Genomic DNA, 27938 nt, shown 5'->3' with positions numbered 1-27938 from the left:
AGACAGTAAAGAGCTATCAAATCCGTTAATGGCTGTGGATTTGCCAAAAATCCAATTCAATTTAACTAGTAAAATACTGTAATGGTTTTCAACCCATTTGTATCCTTATGGTTAAAGGATGATCCACCAGTATCATTCCTTGGCCCATTGTAAAGGTCATTATAAAACCCATCCTCGAAGAATAGGGCTGGCCATTCTTTTCGCCCTGGGTATATTATAGGTATATTAGTCAAGCCCAATAAAATAGGCCCAAATGGTCTCAATAATATTTGGCATAAAAAGATAAAATTATATTATCATCATCACCTTCACATGGTGATAGTGCAATTCATGATGATATTCCATTATTACAGTCAAAAGATAAAAGAAAAATGAAAAGAAAAGAAAAGTGATAATAAAAAGAAAAGTAAAAAGAAGGACAGCTCATTGTCCTCATCTTCTTGTAAAAGGCAGAAGGAACCTAATTCCTTCAACTCATTATTTTTGTAAAAACGACAACGCATCATCAAACTGATCATATGGCAGACCAAAGACTATTTATACACAGTAAAGGTCAACCACTATTCAGCACAGGAAAGGCCAAGCTACTATTCCAACAGTAGAAGCCAGGTTACTATTATCAACAGTAAAAGTAAAGATTCTGTGGCAGACAACCCACTGTTCATCCACAGTAAAAGTCAAGATTCGGTGGCAGACAAGTCACTATTCGTCCACAGTAAAAAGTAAAGATTCTGTGGCAGACAAGTCACTGTTCATCAACAGTAAAAAGCACACAGTAAGATTCCTAAATTTTATATATAAAAAGAGCCTCTCCTCTTTGTGAAGGCATTGTCCAATTATAGGCAATCCTAAGCCTAAAAGCTTAGTTAGTAAATCTCTCTCCTCTCTTTCCAACGTCCACTGTAAGGATTCAAGGTTAGAGATTCTTTAAACTTTGTAAGTCTAATCTTTTAAATTTTGTATATGTCTTTCAATTTTGTAAATCAAATTTAATTTTTGTAATTAAATAAAGTTTTATATTTTCAATATAAATTGCTACTTCTTAAAGCCCTGTTAAAGGCTTTCTTCTCTTCTCCCTCCACATTCTGACTTAATTCTGAGGACAAAAATCGGGTCCGTTCCATGGGGGGCTCTCACTTTGTGACCTTGTGACGAAGCAGAGGCTCTTACCCCCAGGTTACCCTATTCGACGAATGCGGCTCTGTGGCCAAGGACCCTCGTTTGGGTGGGGACGCCACTTAGTTTTGCGCGTCAGCCCTTCAATGGGGTAGGTTGGGCGTGTCGTGAGGCACAAAATCGATAAAGCCCGTAAAACAGAATTAAGTGGTACCGCAAGTTGTCACGATCCTGAGGTGCGGGTAACCAGTCCCCTCTCGCTTAGACCTTCGGACACCTAAGCAGCCGGATTCTGTTTATATTTTTTTACCCACTACTAATTGTAAACGCATGTATATTTATCCTTATATCATAACACTAAACATCTTAAATCAAAGAAATAGTCATTTCTAATCATTCTAAATTATTAGCTATTGCATCTACCAAACCAAGCTTACACAGTTCATATAATCCCTCCTTAATTTTAAGTTTCTGTGATATTTATGGCTTAGAAGCCTAATTTTCGATTTCTGTCGTCTAAGGATTCGAGCACTAAATAATATCAAAGTACAAAACTAATTGCAAAACTAGAATCTATATAAAAATTGGAACATATTGTCTATGAGGAATTCCAGTCACCGGAGCCTCTGCCATTGCTGCCCTTCGTGGTGGCTGGAGGTGCCATGATTCCAGAATCTTGCAACTCATATGCCAAAACGTAGCAAATTCCATATAGGATTAGTTCTATAGCCAGCTACTACGAATTATGTCTATATCTAACGAAATCCAAACTTTTGTCCTCAAATCCCTAAGTTTCATTTGATCAATTCCTTCAATACTTCGCCCAATCTATACAAAATAACTTGCAAATGAGTGAAGAGGGAGGATAATCGGCTTAGCTAATTGAAGAGCAGTCGAAAATTGCTTGAGGTCGGCCGCGATACCAAATAGGGGTCTGTCTCTCTTGTTTTTGCGCTAAGACGGGCAGGCCGGAGATAGGGAAAGCAGCGATCGGAGCTACTGCTAAGGAGAAGAAGAGATCACGCCTGTCGGTTGAAGGCTACCGTCGTCGAAAAATCGAGACCAAGGGAGGGGAGAGCTCCTGGGGCCAGCGTTAACTGGAAGGAGAGAAGGGGCTTAGGACCCAATGGGGATTTTTGCACTTCTAGACAGTTCTAATCGGTTATGGGCTAGTTTGGTCCAATTCAGGGAGGATTTGGCTTAATTTTGGGTTTTTGCTTGAATTTACAAGATTTCCACTTATTTTACAAGTCTGGGTGGGCAATAATAAAATTATTTTCCATCGTTGGTTAGGATTTATGATTAAATTTTTAAATGAAAAATTAGTGAAAATAAATTTTTGAACATTGCACATTAAGATTACATGTACTAAATAAAGAAACTATAGGCATATATAAGAATAAATCAAACCATTCTTAAACACATTAATCTAATAAATAGTTCCCTTAACTAGATTTAAAGTTTAGTCATGCATGAATATTAATACAACATTCATAAAAATATTCCAATAGAAATAAAGAGATAAAGGCATGAGATACAAGTTACACTTGGATTTTTCTTCCTTTCTTGCAACCGTCCTTGAATTCGATGCCAAGACTTTTTGATTCAGCTCCCATCTCTCCTTCTTATTGGTTTTGCAAGCTCATCCTCTTCTTCTTGATAAGTGCTCGTTGCTTCCTTGATTGGTTACTTTTTGGTGGTCTGTTGCTTGGATATGCACAGCTATGAGTGGAGGAGAAGAGGCGAAAGTGTGTCACTCTTTGCCTTTTGCTTTCTTTTCTATTTATAGCGTCCAAAACATCACTTTAGGGCAACCTTCCTTTTCCACCGCCAAAGCCATAAAAAAAAGTAATAAGTTAATTATAACCAACTTTTGGGTAAAGAGTAATCCAGTGGCCACGCAAAAACTGATTTGATGCTTCCAAATGACATATTGAATGATTATTTTTAAAGTCATACCACGAGTATAAATTAGAGCTGACGTGAATTTATCAAACAAAACGTATTTCCTTTGATTTCTTTACATAAAATAATAAAAATTAGTTCAGCTCATGGTAAAATAAAAAACGAAGGAATTTATTAATAATGAGACTAATTTATTAATTATGATAATTTATAATACAACTGAAATAATAAAAATTGTATATAAAATCATATGCATTTTACTTGTTAGCAGTATTGAAATCATCTATTCCAATTTCATTCCAAAAATGTTTTAGAATTTAAAAATACAATCCATTCAATTCCAAATTTTTTTTCCGAAATGAAAATTTTTATTTCATTTCGTTCTGTTAGTAGTACGGTTGTGAGACTAATAATGTTATTTGATAGTGAATACTGAACAACACCGAGTATCCAACATGTTCATAAGATGAATATTATTTAGAGATGCGAATACTGAGATGGATGATGTGTGGTTACATAAAGTTGGACAAGAGTGATTGCATTAGACAATAGGTGCATGTAACGGAAATTAAACAATAAGATTTTGTTTTCAAACAAGAGTATTTTTAATCATTTATTGGGAAAGAAAAGGATAAAGTAATAATTTAAAAAAAAATATTATTTGATTGGCTTGGTGTATGGGTGGTCCCATACATCAAGCATAGGCAAGTGTTATTCCTTAAAAATACTACTGAAATTGGCCGAATTTTCGGTCCAATTAAAAGTCGAAAAAAAATTCAAAAAAAAAAATTTTACACATATTTGACATACAATCCAAAATATGAATAGATAGTTTTTCTGTTTAGACGCTAATTTAGAGTAAAAAAAAATGCAATATTTATATATGTAACCTTAATTCTCACATTCAATCTCTAAGGAAAAAAACCCTAGACACAATTAACCCTTCTCTAAAAGTAGTCTTTCGATATCTTAGAAGCTATTATTGATGTATCATTATTTTTATTTTATTACTTTTTTTTTTTTTGAAAAATGCAAATGTTTATATATTAGAAGAATCAAAATTCAGAACATTACAAATAATACTTAGAGAGATAGGATCTCAATCCAAATAATCAGACATAAAAATAGCAGCTCGAGTTAGAAAGTGAACACACTGATTGGCTAATTTTTTGACAAAACGAATAACTAACTCAGTGAACTCATTTTTAAGAGGTCGATAGTCAAGAATCAAAATACCCAAATAAGAATTATCCAACACAGGTTGTTGGCTAGCATGTGTTACCATTAAACAATCACATTCAAATTCCACTCGCATAAGCCATCCTTTGTCCTTTAGCCAACTTAGAGCTTCTCTTACACCAATAAGCTCTGCCATAGTTGGGCCTGCCATATTAGAAACGGGACAACACTTTCCACCAATACACCTACCCATATCATCACGCAAAATCCATTCCAAACCTGCCTTTCTCGTGTTTGCGTCCCAAGCAGCGTCAACGTTGAGTTTAAAATTGCCAACTACGGGAAGCTGCCATTTGGTTATATATACATTCCGAGCTTGCTGACGTTTTTAGTTTAAATAAAAATAAAAGTAATTCACAAGACAATAATGTAGAGGTCACGTCTTGCAGATCTTAATTTCTGATGTTTAGGAAGGACTTCAGTTTTGCTGGTTTTAACACTCTAAGGGAGGGAAGGTATTTCATTTATTACCCAGGATTAATATTATTGTCCATGTACATATATTATTTCATTTATTTCTTTATTTTAATAAATTTACTAATTTCAATATCATTTTATTTCACATTATTAATTTTTAATAAAATTATAAACTTTAATTTTCTATTGAATTTATAATATATGTTCAACTAAATTATACTTTAATTCCAATTAACTTTGCATTAAATTGAATTTGCAAGTGCATTCTAGTACTGAATATTCAATCCATAAAGGTCCAAAATATTTCCCATGATTATAATTGCCAAGACCGGATCCATAGCCAAACTTGTAGACCAAACTGTTGAAAATAGCTAATTTATCCCTTTTTTTTTCCCCCTTAATATATGGTTAGTAATACTCTCGTTACAATTTCATGTTTTTATTGGTTTGATCCATATATAAAGTCATGGATCCCAGTAGGCAAGTCAATTTCCCAAAAAGTTTGATCTTTCATGACTTCAAAAGATGGAGCTATGGATCCGTTAGCTAATAAATTCATTTTATTAAAATATACAATAAATCTAACGACAAAATAGAACCATTTACCGACAAAATAGAGATAAAATAATGACAAAATTTCAACAAAATACCTTCAAAATGTATCTGTTTTATTTCATCAATTAATTAAATTTATTAAACATTTACCCATTTGATTAAATTTTTTGATGCACATATGATTCATTTAATTAAGTGGATTACAACTGTCGTATTCATATCACTCGTTTAATTTTTGTATTTAAAATATTTTATATGATTATTAAATGGATCATACTACTGTTAATCCTAATCGTGTCAAGTGTTAAGTGGAGTCGTGTCGAACCTAACACACCAAACAAATTTTGACACCCGTAGTTTATTTTTTGAAGGCAATAGAAAGTGTTCAAGCTTGGAGGTTTTGGAGAATTTCCACTAGCTAGCGGTTGAAGGGTTAGGTTACAGAATTTCCCTAATTGAAAAGTTAGGGTTAGGGAATTGAGTTGAGGTCTCTACAGCTTTTCACAATGGAGGCACTAGCAGTAAACCTCAAACCTCATGCATACTATCCATATACACCGATGCAAAAATGGAGCGATAGATTCCCTATATTTCTAGAGCGTATCATCTTTGTCATTATTGATAGTTGTTGTAATGGATCCTTTTGCATATAGAAACCATCCCTAGTTTACTTTCCTTGATTTTTTTATTGTGAATCCGTATTTGTTTTAGAGGTTTGTATCCCTTTAAGTGATTGTTTCAGAAGTAGCACTCGCTCCTCCATTGGTTGGAATTAGGGGTGAGAGTTCGGTTAACCGAACCGAACAACTGAATTATCTCGGTTTTAGTTTATCTAAAAATATTTTTATAGTATCCAAATCCGAAATTAAATAGTATAATAACCGATCTAAACCTAATTAAATCGGTTTGATTCGATTTGGATTCAGTTATTTCAGACCAAATTTGCTATGTTAGCTTAAAAATAAATTCATTTAGTTATTTATGGTAATCAAACCAAAAATTGGAAACCAAACGGTTCTATATATCCAAACAGATCGGTAATCGAATTTTTAAACAATTATCCAAATCCGATCGAAATGAATCGGTTCGGTTTGATACATATATGAGGTCATGGATCCCAGTAGGCGAGTCAATATCCAAAAACGTTTGATCTTTCATGACTTGAAAAGATGGGGCCATGGATCCGGTAGTTAATAAATTCATTTTTTAAAATATACAATAAACCTAACGACAAAATAAAACAATTTACCAACAAAATAGTGTCAAAATAATGACAATGTTCTAACAAAATACCTTGAAAATGCGTCTGTTTTATTTATAAATTATCGACAAAAATTACAAATTTAGCGACAAAAATTTTGTCGCTGATTTACTAACAAAATATAGTTCACTTAAAAAATAGCAACAAGGGTTTTAGCATCAAAATTTTGTTGCTATTTTGATGGGAATACTAATTAGCGTCCAAATATTATGAATTAGCGATAAAAGTTTGTCGCTAATTTATTGTTTTCTTGTATTGATTAATTTGCTTAGACCATTAGTGGGTCAAACCAATTAAAACGAGAGCTTTTGTTGAAACGAGGTCCTTCTGAATATACACCAGGAAAAAAAAGAATAAAGCAGAAACATGTTTTGTAAAATTTTTATTTTTATTGGTTTGATATATAAGTGGAGCCACATACCCGGTATAAGTATTTTTCCAAGGTTATGCCCCATTTGGAATTTTTGTTTTCATCTATCACCTGGTCATATAAATTTTCAATTTCAGAAAGGAATTCCAAATAAAACATTATGCATTTCCCAAGCCAACGAGTGGCTTTTCAATTCTCATCTACGCTCGTTACTAAGCCATGTTGTTTCGTTGTGATTTTAGGGGTGTTGAAAAAAGGTCATGGCACGAGAATATAAATCACCTAATACAAAAATTAAACGAGTCATGATTGCGTCTAAATGAGTTCGAGTTACAAACGGGTGATCTATATATAACACAAATTTAAATGAGTTGATTCGTCTAATCTGTCTAACCCTATTATTTAATAATAAAAATAAATTTCATCTATAATTAATATATTAAGTGGTTTATGCGGGTTATACATGTTATATGTGTCTTGTTTCTGACCCGTATACGACTCATTTAATTAAATTTGGTTAAATTTTTTTGAAACACATATGACCCATTTAATTAAGTGGATTACAACTATTGTATTCATATCACTCGTTTAATTTTCGTGTTTAAATATTTAATATGATTATTAAATGGTTACTGTTAACCCTAATCATGTCACGCGTTAAGCAGAGACGTGTCAAACCTAACACACCAAACAAATTTTGACACCCTTAGTTTATTTTTTGAAGGCAATAGAAATTGTTCAGGCTTGGAGGTTGTGGAGAATTTCCACCAGTTGGCGACTGAAGGGTAAGTTTACAAAATTTCCCTAATTAAAAAGTTAGGGTTAGGGAATTGAGTTGAGGTCTCTACAGCTTTTCACAATGGAGGCACTAGCAGTAAACCTCACTCCTCATGCATACTATCCATATACACCGATGCAAAAATGGAGTGATAGATTCCCTATATTTCTAGAGCGTATCATCTCTGTCATATTGTAATGGATCCTTTTGCATATAGAAACCATCTCCAGTTTACTTTCCTTGATTTTTTTATTGTGAATACATATTTGTTTTAGAGGTTTACTCTTATATTTGTTTTAGAGGCTTGTATCCCTTTAAGTGATTGTTTCAAAAGTAGCACTCGCTCCTCCAGTGGTTGGAATTAGGGTGAGAGTTCGGTTAACCAAACCGAGCAACTGAATTAGCTCGGTTTCAGTTTATCTAAAAATATTTTTATGGTATCGAAATCCGAAACCAAATAGTATAATAACCGATCCAAACCTAATTAAATCGGTTTGGTTTGATTTGGATTCAGTTATTTCATACCAAATTAGCTATGTTAGCTTAAAAATAAATTCGGTAGTTGTTTATGGTAATCAAACCAAAATTCGAAAACCAAACGATTCTATATATTTAAACCGATCGGTAATCGAATTTTTAAAACAACTATCCAAATCTGACCGAAATGAATCGGTTCGGTTTGATTCTCGGTTAGAAACTCAAAATTGCTCACCCAAGTTGGAATCGCAATGCGTTATTCATCACCATTTTGTTAGTTGGTCTTTGTATACAAGAAGCGATTGGTTTTAAAAAATTGATTACTCCGATGCCAAATTGTCAGATTTTATATAAATTCACTTAAGTTGCCAACTCAACCATACATAATAACAAATTAGCTTAAAGTCATCTAAAAAGGACAATTTACATATAAAATGAATTGTATTACCGTTTGGTCCCTCTTATTCTATATCAGTCCTAACACAAGAAGGATAAAATTCAACATGACAAACCAATTTATACTTATTAATTAAAAGCCCAATGCATAAATTCATCTTTATACTTTACCTAAAAAATCTTGGATCAAATGTACAAAAAACCTACAAATAAACTTTTGGATAAAAAAACCCGCGAACTTGGCATTTTATTATCACTTAGCCCAATTTATTACTAAAGATTTATGTGTGTACAGTATGGTCAACAATAAGAAATAAATGAATTAAAAATTATTTTTCTCATAGTTACAGCAACATCTCCTTAGCCAAAATAACCAAAGCCGTAAACTATTTTTCAAGAATTAATATCTGAAACATAATAAATAATTGATGGATTCATAACCTGTCACATGTCATATTTATTGATCAAATAATTAAGATGTTGTTACTATTTTAGCTCAAGAGATGTTGCTGTTACTATTTATTAGAGGAAAATAATTTTTAATTCATTTATTTCTTATCATTGATCGTGTGTTGTACACACATAAATCTTTAATGAAAAATTAGAATAAAGTGATAATAAAATGTCAAGTTCGTGAGTTTTTTAATCCAAAAGTTCGTTTGTGGGTTTTTTGGACATTTGGCCCAAATTTAGGGTACAAATTGAACATTTTTCTAAAATTTTGTGGCTCTTTCAACTTTTATTTTAACTTATTGAATACTTCAATTTATAAAATTATATTCATTAAATATTTCAACTTGTAAAAATTATTCCATTGAATACTCAAACTTCTTAAATTATATGAATTAAACACTTATTAAATAATTGGAAAATATGAAAATTATTATTCCAAAGATTATATTAACCACACATTAAGTGAAAATTATGATAAGGATGAAGCAATACATGAGTTCATATTTAGGGCATTACATTATTTATTATCTTAAAAAACTTTAGTAATTAATCTTAACTTATAACTGATATTGGTTGCAACAATAATGGCATAAGTTGGCCCTTGGTTTCACTGCCTGGGGCGCCATGCCCATCGCCATAATGGTAAAAGAATTGAGCAGTTCTAGCGCCATTTGGACTCACACTAAGAAAAGGTTCTGAGGAAGGATAATCACCAACCATAGCCTTATTCATCGTCTTCCATGTTTTATGGACTATGTCATTGATATGTTGGCGCCCAACTTCTTGTGAAACTCCTCTTTCGTACATATAACATTGGACTGCCTTCAAATTATCTCCTCTTGCCAATTCATACTGACCATTAAACAAATAACAAAATTGCATCAATTGTCAACAAGTAAGATCATAAGTAAGGTCATATTTCTTACCAATGAAGTTCCCAAATCATTAGTGAGACGAACAATTAAGGAAGAGCAATGCATGATAGTCGGAAGTTTGTCAATGTAGTCCAAGGCTTCCATGGTTATTTTCTCAGCAGTAAGAAAATAGGAACAAAATAACAGGAGGGGTGCTCCTATTGAAATAACTGCATTATCTAGATACTCTTCAAATCTTGGTTTGTATCCTTTATGGTACCACTTTGCTTCTATAAGGTAGGCCTTACAGAGTTTTGCCCACTGCAATTAAAAGGACAAAAAAAAATACACATGTTTGAGTTAGCTTTATAGGCATTTAAAAACTATGTTAAACACAATGTTTAACCTCTTTTCTTAAATATGGAATAATATTGAAGCCTTTCTCTTTCATAGTCCAATAGCCAATTTCATTGGTGGTATTATACATCGCCAGCAAGATTGTTTTGATCGTATCAGGAAGCTTGTCAATGCCAGTAATGTCCCATCTGGAATTTCAACAAAATGAACATTAGAAGACAAAAAACTTGACCCAAATAGAAATGTTTGCAATTTGATGTTAAACTCCTGTTACCTCTCTACAAAATCTGTGAGAAGTTCCAATTCTTCTAGTGAACCATAAACATCATAGACATCATCTATGTGTGTAATTAAACATGCAATTTTTGTTCCCATTTCTCTGAATGATTCAAATTTTGGCTCAAAAGCCATCCCACAACACCAAAAGTAGTGCTCCACCAGCCTGTCTCGAGCAAAGTTTATTTTATTTAATCCCAAATCCACCGCCCACCAGCTGAAATTTTATAGTATTAATTAAATTAATCACACAAAAATTTGTGAAACAATTAATAAATGTCATCATAGTATTGGAAAACAAATGAATTTTGTGAAACAATGAATAAATTAAATTAAACCATCCTAGAATGAAAATAGGCAACTCAATGTACAAAACGTCCTACATGTGTGGATTTAGTTAGAATTGATGTATGCAACGTTTTCCCCTTTTTTTTTTAATAAAAAACTATCTCTATGACTGGATCACGTGATCCCCATATCACAATTGAAGTAGTTTTATTGTAACATTAAAGCTACTCTTTTAAATAGGGTGCTCTTGGATAGTACCAAGATTTAAGATTTAAAATTTTAAGCATTGAATAATTCAAGTGATAAAAATTTTAAATTTGAAATACATTGACTAACTGTTTGTGCAAATTTTAATTTAGCATTATTAAGTTATTATTTTCAGCTGAAATGATATTTTTCGTAAGTGTTATCGAACAATTTAAGACTATTCGGTATTGAAAATTTTAATTAAGTAATGATTTTATCGACCACTACCTTAATTAAATATCATCAAATCAGCCAACTTGCCACGTCTAACGTGGAGAAGGTTGTTTTTTATTTTTTTATTTTTTATTTTTTTTCATTTATGACAATCCATCAAAATGTTCTTTAATTCCAAAACATTATTCTTTAATTCAATTTTACTCCGATTTTTTTTTCCTAATCAACAAAAACCAACCCTATATGCTAAATATTTTTCAATTTACCTTTTTTGATAATATTTTTTATCACCTTTCTTGAAAAAAAAAAAAAAAGCGAAGTGCTACTATTAAATTACACAAGATTGAAAATAAAAAATATACCTTGCCAATTTGCCAACTTCTTTTTGATGAATAGATTGCACCATGTTGAAATCCAATTTAGCAAGTTGAAGCAAAGTAGGATTCATGTGTTGCTCTTGTTCATATGCATCGATAAACCATCTAGCCTCCATCCTATTCAGCCGCCAATGGATTGGCATATCCAAAGCATGCTCCATTTTCCTGCCAAAACTTCCAGATGTAGATGTTTTCAGAGCCATCAAACTTTTGGTACTAAAGATCTTGGCCTCATCTATGTTACTTTCACCTTCAAACCCAAAGAAAGAAGCCTCGTACATACTCAACATTCCTTTCACATCCTCACAAAGTGATGCCTTGAATTCACCTTTCTCATCTTTGAACCTCTCAAATACATCTATCCAAATAAAATTAAATATAAATGAGAATGTCAGGGTGCATTTACTTATTGAAAACAGTTTTCTGTTTTCTATTTTCTGTTTTCTGAGAAAACAGTTTTTTTATAAAATGAAAACTAGAAAACACAAAATGGAAAATATGTTTACTTGATAACAATAAAAATTCATATTTTAATTTAATTTTACAAACATTATTCATAACTTTCATAATATAAAATAAATTTAGAAATTTTTTATGTAAAAGTTTTTGAATTTTTATTATTGATTATTGATTATTTATAATAATAATATCATTTTCTATCATTTTGTAATTTTTTTAAAATAAAGGATATAATGTATTTGTAATAATAAAATTATTTATTTATTAAAGAATAATATATATTTTTATTTATTTAAATGAAAATATTTTATAGAAAAAAATTATTTACAGATATTATAATTTTAATTATGAAAATATCATTTTTAAAAGTAGAAAACAATTGGAAAATATATCTTTTGTTATGAAAGAAAACTCTGAAAAACAACTTAAAATTGTTTTCTAGTTAGAAAACTAACTAATTTGAACACAAAACTCTGTTTTTTAGTTTTTTTGGAAAATTATTCTAGAAAATTATTCCAGCTTTCTACAACTCAACAAACCCTTAATATCCATTTCGTTCATTTTTGCATTAAATATTTTATATAATGAAAAAAGATTAAAACATAAAACAAATTAACATTATTCAAACAAGCAGAAGGTTTCTAATGGTTATTATTAGCATCTCTAGACTTAGGGCAATACTAGCTATTTTAATAGCTGTTTATACAATTATTTAGAATAAAAGTGTTGATAAAAATGCTATTTAGTTAGCTGTTGAATATAAAATGACAAAAATGCACATTTAAATATCAAGAGAGAATTTTAACTTATGACTAGAGAAGTGAACTCATTATAAAAAAAGAGAGAATTTATATAACGTGTTATTATTTTTCTGTCAAAAAAATGTCAATTTATAGTGAGTAGTCCAATTATATAAATTGTAATCATTATCATTTCTAAAATGATAGTACAATTTCCTCACATATTCCTCTATTAATTCATTATTAAATTATTTTGTGTAAAATAAATGTAATTTTTTAATTTAATTGCAGACTTGCAGTACCATAGTAACCATTGGAAAGAAAGACTTTAAACTAATGTTAATATAAATTAATTAAGGATAATATAAGTTAATTAAGGACAGAATTGTCAAAAAAATTTGAATCAAAAAATGGAAACGCTGAAGGTTAGATAGATTAACGTTTTAATAAAAGCGCCATCTTATCCACTAACAAGTATTTTTATATACTACCTAACGACAATTTACAAAAACATTATTTTGACGTAGTTAGAAACTCTAAATTCTCCCTTAAACGCTGTTACTGAATAGAGCCTTATTGGTGGTTCGATATCGGTTGATCTATTCGATTTTTACCAATTTATAGGAAAGAAAAAGGTTTATCAGTTCAGTATCTTGTTATCTGTAGACTATAACCAAAATTAGAAAATGTGGTAAGTATATAAATGACAAATAATTGAATCGGTGGTACCTTCGGGTGCATGATACCCATGCTGTCTAAATAACCTAAAACGAAGTGCAGTAGCATAAAGATCATCATCGAATGGCCAACCATTATTAGTATTTGAATAGACAGCATTAAGTGCATCCTTAATCTCCAACTCAAATTGGTACTTCAAGCCTAGCCTTTGAACTTCATCAATGAGCTCAAGCTTGGCTAATGGCTCCATCTCTCCATTAATAAGACTCTTCACTTCATTTTTCAGTTTCTCAACCTGCTTGGTAGGTTTCTCTTCCTGCAAAAATGCAAATATTGTGAATTTCAACCTATGACATGATGAACACCAAAGTGTTAATCACAAAAACATTCAAGTTGTAATCTGTTAATAAATTATTATAAAATATATCAATCCATGCAATTTACTTATGGTTATAATATGTAGATGTCAGATCTACACTTTGGCTGGTTAGCCAAGTATCTGAGAATTCAGATATTCATCTGTTATTTGCTCAATCTGGAATATTCACTTTGGTTATAATCTGTAGATGTCACATATTCATCTGTTATTTGTTCTGAGTCCTCTAACCTTAGAATTTTTATAAATAATATTTTGCAATGAACAGTCACACATAGCTGATAGTTAGTAGATATATGATTTATGTAGAAGTTAATATTTAAATATATTAAACCAAAGGAAGACGAAGTAACATACAGAGTGGTTACTGGGAAGTGACTGAAGAAGATCATAATCCCAAACAGTAGACTCATAATTTGCTGAGCGCCTACTTGTTACTAGCCCGTCATTTGCATATGGGACCCTTTTATGCGAATTAATAGAAAACTGGGTTGATGTAGCAAGAGGAAATGACAGACCAGCTTGTAGAGCCATTGTTGTAACTGCACAAACTCTAGAGAGATATACAAGGAGAGAATAAGAAGAGTCTCTCTTCAATATGCTTAACTCATAAATCAAGAGCTGTTTATATAGAAGGAAAAATAAGCAATTCCTTGCTCAATAAGTAGTTGACAGCTCAGTAGATAAAAAGAGTAAAATATGCCAATAACTTGTTTTTATTGGAAATTTCTTGTTGCATAGTTAGTTCCATACACTAATCTAATAAAAAAATAAGTTTTAAAGGTAAATTACTTTTTAGTCTCTAAATTATTTTCAAATTCATTAATTCGTCTATTTATTTTAGAGAACTAATTATATAATTTCTAAATTTAATGTTCGTCCAACTAAATGATCGCTCAGTCCAAAAAGAAAGTTCTTTTTTTTTTATTAATCAAATAAATAAAGTAAAATCAAAAGATAAAAAATAAAATTTCATAATGAAAGTAACCTTCTATTAAAGTAAAATAAAATATCAAAACTCATTACATCAAAACTCATAAATATACCTTCAATAGCAAATCCAGAAAACAACCAAGCCAGTCGAGAAAAAAAGAAAAAAGAAAAAATCGTGGCTAAAAACTTAGGGAAGTTGCAATTATTTGACATAGTTTTTTTTTTTTTTTTTTGTGGTATTTTCCATTAGATCCAATGATTTTGAGGCCTTAGAATTTTAATGCTGTAACAGATAAATGTTTATGAATTAAAACAGACAATAAACAGTGATCAACAGTTTCTGATTTCAAACAGTAATTGAAATCGTGCATTTTGAGATTCGATTTCAGTTCTTCATTTTTTAAAACCGGAACCAATGGTCTTAATTTAAAATTGGCGGTTCTGATTTGAAATCGTAAAAAATATGATCTTAAAGACACTTCCAACTATTTTTTTATTATATTTTTTAAAATAAATTTTTAATTTTTTAAAATTGATTTATTTTTTTCAATAGTAATAATAATAATTCAAGCTAAAAATCTAAAAAAGAATTTTTAAAAATTGAAATAAATTAACTAATTTTAATTTCAAATCGAAATTAAACCAGAATTCACAGTTCCAAAATTGTTTCAGAAACTACCTAAAAGCGGTTTGATTTCAGCTCCACTTTTTTTATAATTGGAACCGGCAATTTTGAAATCGTGATCATGCCTATTGTTGATGATAAAATAAAAATAAAGTGAGGGCTTAGATGAGGGATGATTCAAAGAGATAGGATGAAGGAAAGAAAAAGAGTTTGAGAAAAGGAAGAGAGAGAAATATTAAGATTTGTCATTTCACATATCTACGTAGAAAAACCTTATGAAAAATACCATTTTACATGATAATATTTTAATGGAAAAATTAAGGAAAAAGTCAGGTTCAATGGCCTGATCTATCATTATCCAATTGGCCAAAATTTACTTAATCGTCTCTTTGAAAAATATATTGCTTGGATATATACATAAAGCCTTCCATCCACTGGCCAATCTCTAACGCCATATTTGGTACACCATAATGGAATTTAAGTGTAATGTAATAAAAGATATTTATTTTATATTACTAGCCAATCTATATGTTTGGTTGGTTTTCTTATTTATATAGATGGGAATGAAAGTTCTCAAATTCGAGCTATAAGACTTTTTACTTGTTTGATGAGTGAATGAGAGAGTTAGTTGTATTGTGTAGTTTAAGATATTCTTTCTGCTCGTTGAGCCTCCTAATAAATAAAAAAGATTGAACCTTTGACCCATTAAATATTTTAACTTATGAAATTACACATATTAAATACATCGATTTTTAAATTTATTTTATTGTACACTTCAATTTGAAAAATTAGATCAATTACATACTCATTTTCTTTCACCCATCATACCTAAATTATAGCCACAATCACATTGTGGAGCCTAAAATTTAATTTGTAACATAAAAAATCCTTGAATTATTATTTGTGTAACAGTAAAATCCTCTAAAAAGAAAGAGCTTTGTCTAATATCTCCTAAACAAAAGAACAAAAAAAAAAAAAAAAAAAAAAAGCAAATAATTATCGAAGAGCAGGAACAAGGATTGATGTGATCGAGTTATAGTTCAGGGATGATGGGTAAAAATAAGCTATTATTAAAAGTTAAAATTCATGAAAATTATTATTTCAAAAGTCATGTAAAATTATATATCAAGTTGATATTTTGCAGATAAAAGTTAAAAACTCTAAAAATTATCGATATTGGTATCAAAAGGTATATAATATTACCACAATTTACAAATTCAAGTATATAATAGGTTATCTATAAAATTCAGGGTGCTACAAAATTAAAATTGTAATGTTGAGGGTGAATTTATGTATTGAGCAAAATAAAAAACTAGGTTGGATGTCATATAGGTGACGTTAATGCTAATTGCGAAACTAATATCTAGTCTAGTAAATGTTAAATAATGGATGACACTCATTAGTATTCAATATAATTGTGGGTCAGAAAATAAAGGTCCTTGTCAAGGGGAAAGATATTCAAAAATATCAAATAGTGTTCTTTTGGAAGTATTTACAAAAATTGGTTAGTACCATTTGTTAAAATGTTTTCGTTCTTACTTCATTGAGAAAATGAAAACCTTAAGAAACCACTATGTATTGGGAGTGGCAGTTTCTTGACCAAATAAAAAAGAAACATATATTTTTATATTGGAAAATAAAAATTAAAAATGCTCAAGAAACCACCAAACTATTAATAATTTGCTTTAAAACTATGTTTGGTATGTTGTAATCAACTATGTAGTCGAATTACATTACATGATTAATTATATTTGTTTGTTTAGACTTTTTCTTCAACCTTGTAATGTAATTGAGATTACATATAATCTTTGTTACTTTAATTAATGTAATATTTATTACATCAAAAATCTATCTCTATTCTCAACTACAATAATCACTCCACTACTCCACCGTCACCACTCTATGCCACCTACCACTGTAACCATAACCGTCACTCTACTACTACCATCACCGCAACCACCACTGCAACCACCGCTCTATTGCCACCTATCATCATAATCACCACCACCACCACCGCTCTACTACCACCACATCATTATGAATTATTATTTTGTAATTATACCACTACAAAAAAAACGCTAAATTGCGACCGATTTTTGCGACCGACAGATATCGGTCGCAAATTTGCGACCGATTTACTACAGAAGAAAAAACCGTCGCAAATTTTAGCGCTAAAAATTCCCGCGATCTTGTTTCTCAGTTTGTGACTCATATGCGACGGATTTGCGACCGATTTTGCGACCTATTTGCGACTAAGGTTAATCGGTCGCAAAATTTCGCGGTTCAAAATTTGGAATGATTTTTGCGACCGATGTGCGACTTATTTGAGACCGAATTTTTGCTACCGAATTCTTTGGTCGCAAATTGACTGTTATGTAAAACGACGTCGCAGGTTTAAAAATTGCGACCGATTTGCGACCGACTGATCGGTCGCAATTTTTAGGGCTTTAAACGCCAGACGCCCTCCTCCTTCTTTCTTCTTCTTTCTTTCTTCTCCTCTCCTCCTCTCCTCTCCTCTGTTCGCAGGCCGCTCTAGCCCCTCCTGACGCCGCTCCAGCCCGCCTGACGCCGCTGCCGCCCCTCCTGACGCCGTTCCAGCCCCTCCGGTTGCTCCACCCGTCTTCTTGGACATTTTTTGAGGTATTTTGCGATTTTTCGATTTTTTTTTGTTTTTTTTATTTTTTTTATTTGCGATTTACAAAACGCTAAACTGCAGTTTGATGAAGATGGCTTAATGTTGATTATTTCCCTTAGAAGGTTTCACATATATGATAACTTTTATTTGCTGTGATTTGTATTTTGGCAGAGTTTTGGAGAATGACATAAAAACTGTGATTTACTTTTATTTGTATTTGTATTTTATTTGCTGTGATTTACTTTTATTTCCCTTAGAAGGTTTCACATAAAAATGGCAGTTTTTATTTCCTGGTAGAAGAGGAATTGTGGGGTCTCTTTAGGTGGGATTAGTATGCTAAATTACACACCAAATTTTGCACCGTGATTTCAGTTTGACTCGTAAAAAAATTACTGAACATTTGTTGTTTCAATTGAACGGAAGTAAAGAATTCATATAGCCAACACTACCTAGTTTGGGATTAAGGCTTAGTTGCTGTTGTTGTTTTGTTACTATCATCTCTCTCAAACTCAGAATAGACTTGGACAAAAATTTGGTCTGTATCTGTTTGACGTGTTCAATGATTTTGAGGAGCCAAACTGAACTAAAATGATTATTGAAATTAAGTGAAAAATCTGGCACCTATAGATGCAATTTTCCTGGATTAGTGTACTCAAGCAATTAACTATCCTTTTAATTTGAACTTAGATTGTCAGATTTTGGTAAATATTAAGATGAAAAAAAGAGACTGGATATTCTGATAATTGAACCAGATTGAACCAAAAAATGCAATCGGTTTGGCCCAGTTTTTATTCCAAAACGGTTTAAATCAATTATAGAAAATACAGACTTCAATTAATCTGCTAACAAATGGTTAAATGCTAATAATAATTGTCCAGCGAATCTAAAAATTGTAATTAGTGGGAACAATATATACATAAAAATAATAATTCATTAATAGTGTAAAAAATAAAATTTATTAGAGTAAATATAAATTAAAATAATTATATGCAAAATTAAACGTAAGAAATCATAAATTAAATTGTAAAAACAAGTAAGGGCGAGTCACTTTACTTTGTAAAAATATGTAAAAATCATTATCCCATTGTAAATTTACTCATACTCAATAATTATAATAATAACCCCGATTAAAATAATTAATATATTAGCAACTTTCAATAGAAAAAAAAAATATATCAAAATACACCATACCTAATAGTAATAAGCTTAAAAATCTCACTTTTACCTTGTGTCATAAGAAATCGAATATAATCTAATGTTATGAAATTCATTTAAATCTAACCAACTTAAAAAAATTTTGAATCGAAATAAAAATCACATAAATAAATGTAATATATTAATTAATTAAAACTTTAAATTAAATCTAATACCCAAATACATATCTAATAAATGAATGTAATACTAAATGATACCATTGAAGAACACATATCCAAACACCTAATAATAATAAGGGGCTTAAAATCTAAAAATCTCATTTTTGACCTTTTTGGAACAAAATGAATTTTTACTTTGGATATTGCCAAAATTCAATTTGGATTATTGTTCCTATAATGCATTTCTATTCTTGTATAAATTAACATATATATATATATATATATATATATATATATATATATATATATATATATATATATATATATATATATATATATATAGGATAACTAAATATTATAACTACATAGTAATAAATAAAAAACTGATAATATTAATTTATATGTAATTTTGATTTTCAAATAAGACATAAACATGATAGTTTGAATTTTTTTTTTAATAATAATTATGTTATGATACATGTAATTGAAATTACTCTTTTTTTATAATTATGAAATAATGCATTTTTTTTTATTATTGTTGTTATTATTCATAAAAATTAAATTTTTTTTTAATGAATGATGCGTTTGGTTTGGTTGGAGGCCTAGTAGTGGTTATTTTGCTTTTGGAGAATGTTGGTATGATATAGGAGTGTTTATTGAAGTGTTTTTATATTTGAGATTTTATTGAGTTGTGCCGAAGTGCTGCCGAATTTTTTTCAAAAAAATTCAATATGTGGAATCGTACACTTACCTTTATTAGGGTAAAGGTAATAAATGAACTTAGTGATTTTACATTTATATATAGGTACCCTTATTATAGAAATAACCTTAGTTAGTTATAAGCGTAAATTGAACATTACATTAGTGGCATGTTTTAAGGATGGTTTAGACTAATGCAATTACATATAATTTACCCTTCATAAACAAATTGTTAATTAGGTAAAAAAAAATGCGAAATAATCGAGATTGGATGTACTGGAGGTTCGAGGTCAATGAGATATTAAGACAAGAGTTCCTGCAAGGATTGAAGGCGTTTATACAGTTTGCAGTTGGTAATCCCAGTTTTATGGATGGTAATAAGTTGAGGTGTCCATGTAATCACAAGAAGTGTCGAAATCGAGCTTTCTTAGACATCGATACAGTGAAACTTCATTTGTGTAAAAATGGGTTCGTGGAAAATTATTACGAATGGATACATCATGGTGAAGCTCGAGTTGCCAGTGGGTCAGGCCACTTCATTCCGGTAAGTTTAGAAGTTCAGCCTTATCAGTTTATGTACGGTAATCAATGCAATGATATGGTAATCGATGTGAGTAGAGTAGAATATGATTGGGATAATATGGAGGAATCGCCAAATGTAGCAGCACAACAATTGTTTGACATGTTAAGTGCAGCTAACAGTGAACTGTGGCCTGGATGCAAGAATCATTCAGTTCTGTCTGTTGTTGCACGATTACTTCACATGAAAGCGGAACACCATTTTTCAAAAAGGTGTTACGATGATTTTGTGCAGTTAGCAAAGGAAATGTTGACTGAAGGCCATTCAATGGTTGATAATTTTTATCGGACAAAAAAATTAGTTCGGGGATTGGGACTACCGGTAGAAAAGATTGATTGCTATCGTAATAATTGTATGATATTCTGGGGTGTTGACTCGGAATTCAGAGAATGCAAGTTTTGTAATCTTCCAAGATATCAACGGCGGGGTCAAGGGACTGGTAGAGTACAAAGAGAGAAGGGCTTTCAAGAAGATGTATTATTTCCCTCTTGTTCCTCGCCTTCAAAGGTTATATGCATCTAAGGCGACAGCTGAACACATGACATGGCATGCTTTGCATGAATATGATGATGGTATAATGACTCATCCGTCAGACTCTGAAGCGTGGAAACATTTTGATAACATTCATCCTGTGTTTGCTGCTGAAATGAGAAATGTGAGATTGGAGCTTTGTACTGATGGGTTTCAGCCGTTTGGCCAATCAGGACAACAATATTCATCATGGCCTGTCATTGTGACACCATATAATCTACCACCGACAATGTGTATGAAAGATAAATATATGTTTTTGTGTGTTATTGTTCCTGGGCCTACTAATCCAAAACATAAAATTGATGTGTTTCTGCAGCGTTTAATGGCTGAACTTAATTATTTATGGGAATATGGGGTTGAAACATTCGATATTTCGACCAATCAGAATTTCATAATGCGAGCTGCTTTGCTTTGGACCATCAGTGTTTTTCCAGCTTTTGGAATGTTATCTGGGTGGAGTACGGCTGGCAAATTGGCTTGTCCTCACTGCATGGAAAACACTAATGCACTTACACTAAAGAATGGAGGTAAACAATGTTGGTTTGATTGTCATCGCAAATTCTTACCGGAATCTCACCCTTGGAGGAGAAATCGACAATGCTTTAAAAAGAACACGACTATTGTTGAACCCCCTCTACCTGTGAAGTCTGGAGCACAAATATTACAAGAAATTGAAGATCTGGGGCTTATGAAAGTTACAGAGGTAGGTGCAGATGAGGTAAATACAAGAATTGGCAGGAATAGCGGGTGGAAAAAGCGAAGCATCTTTTGGGATTTGCTATACTGGAGTTCACTTCTTATCCGTCATAACCTTGATGTCATGCACATAGAAAAAAATGTGTTTGAAAATCTGTTCAACACTGTCATGAACATTGAAGGGAAAACCAAGGATAATGCAAAAGCGAGAGCAGACATGAAGGAAATTTGTCGTCGACCAAAACTCGAGCAATCTGTACTTACTGGTAAGTTTCCGAAGGCATGTTATTGTTTAGATAAACCCCAAAGGCAATTATTGTGCGAATGGTTACGATATTAAGGTTTCCAGATGGCTACTGTTCAAATATGGGTAGATGTGTGGAAATGAGGAAGTATAGACTGTTTGGCATGAAAAGCCGTGACTGCCATGTTTTCATGCAAAGATTGATCCCTGTGGCATTCCGGGAATTATTACCAGGAAAAATTTGGGAAGCAATGACAAAATTGAGTCTCTTTTTCAAGGAATTGACGATGACTGTTATCCGATGCAATGATATGGACCAATTAGCGCGAGAAATCCCAGTAGTGATGTGCAAGTTGGAGTGAATATTTCCACCCGGCTTCTTTGATTCTATGGAACATCTGCCGGTTCATTTGCCCTATGAATGTCGTTTAGCAGGACCGGTACAATATCGATGGATGTATCCATTTGAGAGGTGATTCACTAACATCTCATTCTAATGATTACATCATTTTTTTGAACTTATACTTACATATTGGCATTGTACAATCACAGACACCTACAGAAAATTAAAAAGAATGTGCGCAATAAGGCAAAGGTCGAGGGATCCATTTGCAATGCATATTTGGTGGAAGAAGCTTCCACATTCTGTTCACACTACTTTGACCAACATGTTTTCACCAAGCATCGGAGAGTGCCACGTAACGATGACGGAGGAGATCGCGTTCAATTTGAGTTTGAAGGAAATCTAAAAATTTTCACCTACCCTGGGCGTACGATTGGTAAATCAAAAAAAAGACGATTGACTGATGCAGAGATACAAGCGGCTCAAACCTATATTTTATTGAATTGCGAAGAGATCACACCATATGTACAGTAAGTATAAATAATGTAAACATTCTAAACTTGACGTGGGCCGTTGTTAAATCATACTTATGCTAATATGGTTCGTTGATAAATAGGAAATATATCAATCTTCTGCGGCTTCAAAATCTCAATTTGACTGATACTGCAGTTGATGCAAAGCTGGACACGGAATTCGCAGAATGGTTCAAATATTATGTAAGTTACTTTCAATGTACACAACACGGAATGTACATTTATTAAATCTGACTCATGTCATTACTATTTCCCATAGGCTCGAAGCTCGGAAAGCGATATTCGTAACAGATTTATTACGGATCTGGCAAAGGGGCCATTACCGGTTGCTAATGCCTACTCTGGCTACTTTGTAAACGGTTACAAGTTTCACACTGAGGGTTATGGGAGAAGCAGAAAGACAATGAACAGCGGTGTGTGCATAAAGGGATCAAACTACAGTGACGTGTCAAACGATTTTTATGGGAAATTGGTTGAGGTTTTGGAGTTAGAATATCCAGGCCTACCAATGAAATGCACAATCTTATTCAAATGTGAATGGTTTGATCCTACGCCAAACATTGGCACGAAGGTTCATCCTAAGTATAATCTGGTTGATATTAATCAAAGAAGAAGATATACAAAGTATGAACCTTTTGTTTTGGCAATGCAAGCTGCACAGGTGTACTATGTCCCATATCCATCGTTTAAACGAGATAGATGCGATTGGATGGCAGTGTGTAAAATCAAGGCTAGATCAGTTGTTCATGCACTTGAAACAAAACAATCTTCTTCACTCGCAGTATCGGAAGTTATGGTTGAAACGCAACCGATGCAAGTTGTTGAAGATTTAACAGATAGATTGGATGATGAAAGCCGATCTTATGTTGAAATAGGACCATCAGATGATGAAGAGGAAGAAGATCAAATAATCATGGGTACATCAGAAGATGAATATGAAGAAGAGGAAGCTGATGAAGAGGAGGAGGAAGCAGATGATATTCAAGACACTTAAAACTTAGAGCAATTTTACTGTTACAAATTGATAAATGTATATGTAATTAATATTATTAATGAAGAATTTCAATGGTATTCACTTTGTTTACTCATATTTACCACATGTTCTACAATTCATATAATTGTATAAATTCATTTTATCTAGGTTCTGATATCTGCAGTACAGATGGCTAGAGGCAGACCGTTTGATTCTGACGCGTCCGGCAGTGGTTCGCGTGGAGGTCATGGCCCTGGACGCAGTGCCCGTGGACGAGGAGGGTCGATCCCTCGTCCTTCGTCAAGTACGTCTGGGGCTTCGTCATCTGCTCAGCGACCAGTACTGCCGCCATCACATCCTTCTTCAGGTACGTCTGGGGCTTCATCCTCAGCTCAGCATCCAGTACTGCCGCCATCACAGCCTTCTGCTCCTTCCTCTTCTGGACCAGTACAGACTCCACCAGCTGCACGGTCACCTACTGTGCAAGGTAATCATAAATGTCATAACTGTCATTTTAATTATATATTAATTATCTAAAAATTTATAACATTTGTCATTTCTTTTGCAGCTTCATCAGATCCACGTATCACCCTTAGTTTGGTAGCGGGACAGTAAGTACTTATTCAAATTTTCTGCAGGCATATTTTGTAATTATATTTTGTACTTATTCATAACTGTGATGCTTTCGTGTAATTATATTTCACTTCTGTTTTTTTTTTCAGCATATATCCATCTTCTCGAGCAGCGAGGCAAATTTTGAAGATAATCAAGCTACAGCTGCATAAAGAAGGATACACATGGGATGCCGTACCACAAGAGGCGAGAGACTTTTATTGGGAGGAGTTCCAGGTACTCTTTGGTTTAAGTTATATCATCATTCAATGTTTACAATTCAAGATACATCCTTAGTGTTTAAACGCTATATTTCATTTTTTTTGCAGAAACATTTCATATGGGACGAGGCCATTACGGCTATGCTGAAAGTAGCCTGGGAGAAGATATGCGCAGATCGATACGCTGACTTCACCTATAGGATGAGAAGAAGCGGTAAGAAGCAGCAGTGCGTGTCTCAGGAGATATGGGAGAGCTGGCAAAAGGCTTGGGAGGATCCTGCATTCAAGAGAAAGCGGGAGATATTTGCACAAAACAGGCGCAGTGAGACTGGCGGTGATGGAGCAGGACCTTCGCGACACACAAGCGGATCTATATCTGCTATAGAGACAGCTCGATTATTAGTAAGTGAACTAGTCCCTTTACAAGAAACTGATGTTTAATGAAAGGACATTATATATATTAATATATCATGCATAAAAATTCATTACAGGCTAAAGAATTAGGTCGTGAGCCCACACCGATGGAGGTGTTTACATACACTCACACGAAGGACCACGATCGTAATACCTTTGTCGACAGACGTGCGCTGAGCGTCAATGTAAGTAACAATGAATAATATTTACATTTACCCTCTAATCATTGCGAAGATGTACAAAGTTGAATATAATAAAGCTTGCAATTGCATTGATTAATTAATTTTTTGTTTTCAGGAGAATTATACTACAGCTCGGGAGCGTATTGTTACTTCTCAGACCGATGAATCTGAAGCTGAGTCAAGAATTGACGAGGTAGCACTTTATCTCGAGGCTGTAGGGGGCGAGAAGAAGAGGAAGGTATACGGCATCAGGTCTCAGGCATCACAGTTTTACACTGGCTCAGCAGCTCACGCTTCTACAGCCAGCGCAGCACGACAGCCGGAGCACACTGACTCACAGTATGATGATGATATACAAGCTCAGCTTGCTGATCAGCAGAGACAGATTGCAGAGCTTAGAGCGCATGTGATGCGGCTGTCCGGTGAGCCCCGTGCTGGTACTTCTTCCTCTGATCCTGCGCCTGCTACAGATCGACATGTTTCGACGTCTCAGCAGCAGCCACTTCCGGCTCCTGATCCCGATGCTGCAGACGATACCTTGGTCACCCCTCCTGGCGCTACATCACATCCAGCAGGTACTCCTCCCGGCGATCCGACATCGGATCCTGCAGATGAGCAGCAGCATAGATTTGATTTTGGACCTTTTTAGTTTTTTATTTGTATTTTGATATTTTAATTTGTTCAGTACAATAAAAATTTCATTTTTACATTGTTCTTGAATTGCGTGTGTGATATATATGTATATATGTCAATTTTCACAGGTGCGGAAAAATTTTGGTTTTATAATAATATTTAATTTTTTTTATTTTTTTTTATTTTGCGACCGATTTGCGACTGATTTGATACCGAAAATTACAATTTTAAATTAACATTTTGCGATCAATTTGCGACCGATTAAAAAAGTTTGCGACCGTTTTACCTGCGACCAAATTAGCGACTGAATTTCAAATTAAACCACGACCAAAAATTACGACCGATTATTCGAGTTTGCGACCGATTATATCAGTCGCACAATAGCGACCGATGGAATAATCGGTCGCTATTATTTTTTGCGACCAGGTATTTTGCGACCAACATATTTCGGTCGCAGATCGGTCGCCAAGAACAATTTGCGACCGATATTAGCCATTTTGCGACCGATTGGTCGGTCGCAAAATGGCGTTTTTTTTGTAGTGTATACGAATAGAAAGAATGAAATGAAAAATCACTAAAAAGATGAAAATACCATAATTTTATATTGTAATTTAATTTATTCAACCAAAATATATAAAATTGTGTAAAAAAATTAATTTTCAATGATTTTAACTTTTATTTTATGACATTATATTTTTTTTTTAGTTTATTTTTTTAATTTTCTAGTCCAAATAGTTTATAGGTCTAAATAGTCTACAATTGTTTGATATAATGAACAACTTTTGGTTCAAATATTTCTTTTATTATTAATAATAATGTGGTGGTAGTGATGATGGTAGAGTGGTAATTGTGGTGGTGGTGGAGGTGGAGTGATGGTGATAGCGGTGGCGGTGTGCTAATTACATTATATATTTACAAACAAAAATAAAAAAAGGAATCATGATTACATTCCATAAATTTTTTTAACTACATTACTAACATAGTAATAGAATCTTGATTACATTCCATTCCATTACATTTTTCATTGTATTATATCTTTGATTACATGGCATTGCATTATAGCAAACCAAACATAGTTTAAAAGGCTGGAGGAGGAGCTATTTGAATGAGGCATCAACATACAACAATAAGATAGGTATATCAAATCCCTTTCAAGTATTTGTGCATATATCCACATAGGCCAATAACTGAAACACGTTAAAAAATATTTTTTCGTCATTTGATAGTTCATTTGCTTTTTTCTAAATTTGTATGCGCATGATAAATTTCATCATTATTTTCTTCGATCTGTTTTAAAGTTAAGTTCAAACTTGTGGTAAAGCAAAATGAAAATAGCTATATCAAGTAACATATTTGACTCTTAAATATTTGATAGGCCGCTCGTTTTATCTTAGAAAGAAGGTTCAAATGCCCCCTAAACTTATAGTCAATATACAATTTTCCCATATTTCACCTTTTTTTTACAAAAATCTCACCATCTTAGACATAAACTTACAAATTGCTCCTTTCATTGCTTGACTAGTCCGCATGTGCTACACACGATCAATGTAAAAATAAATATTAATTTTTATTTTTATTATTAACTTGATTAAGGGATACTGGGAGAGAGGGGGAGTCTACAATCTATAAATCCTGAAATCCCTCAAATTGGTTAGCAGTCTTATACAGCAAAAACAAAGAGAGCAGGAAGTCTTGTACAACAAAATCAATGAAGAAATGGGACATCTCAGGAAGGCTAAACCTATAAAAATACCATGAACTTTGTGACTTATTATAAGATCACCATAATTTGACCTTTGTACCTCGGGCACCCCAATTTACAAATTTAGATATATTATCACCCTATTTTCAAATTGGAATTAGGGTTTTAAATAAAATAATATAAATATGGGACCCACTACATAACCTTGGGTTAACCTAACCCAAAACTTGCAAAGCGCCCTGCTTTGACTAGCCACAAATACCCATCACTTTTTCTC

At 32.5% G+C, this 27938-nt stretch overlaps 1 protein-coding gene across 1 annotated transcript; it reads right to left on the bottom strand.

The window, feature by feature from the left end:
- Positions 1 to 9417: 9417 nt before the first annotated feature.
- Positions 9418 to 14370, bottom strand: LOC105639540 (beta-bisabolene synthase-like). Its single transcript, XM_089715616.1, has 7 exons — positions 14150 to 14370; positions 13468 to 13732; positions 11525 to 11897; positions 10453 to 10671; positions 10228 to 10366; positions 9894 to 10142; positions 9418 to 9819 (listed from the first exon to the last, which is right to left on the bottom strand). The coding sequence occupies exons 1-7, from the start codon at positions 14324 to 14326 to the stop codon at positions 9520 to 9522; spliced, it is 1722 nt and encodes a 573-aa protein (XP_089571742.1). The 5' UTR covers positions 14327 to 14370; the 3' UTR covers positions 9418 to 9519.
- Positions 14371 to 27938: the final 13568 nt, after the last annotated feature.

The sequence above is a fragment of the Jatropha curcas genome, chromosome 10 (genome assembly GCF_041381405.1).
Source record: "Jatropha curcas cultivar XTBG-Jc1 chromosome 10, XTBG_Jcur_1.0, whole genome shotgun sequence".
In the NCBI taxonomy this organism is placed as follows: domain Eukaryota; kingdom Viridiplantae; phylum Streptophyta; class Magnoliopsida; order Malpighiales; family Euphorbiaceae; genus Jatropha; species Jatropha curcas.
This window is presented reverse-complemented; position numbering and strand designations above follow the sequence as displayed.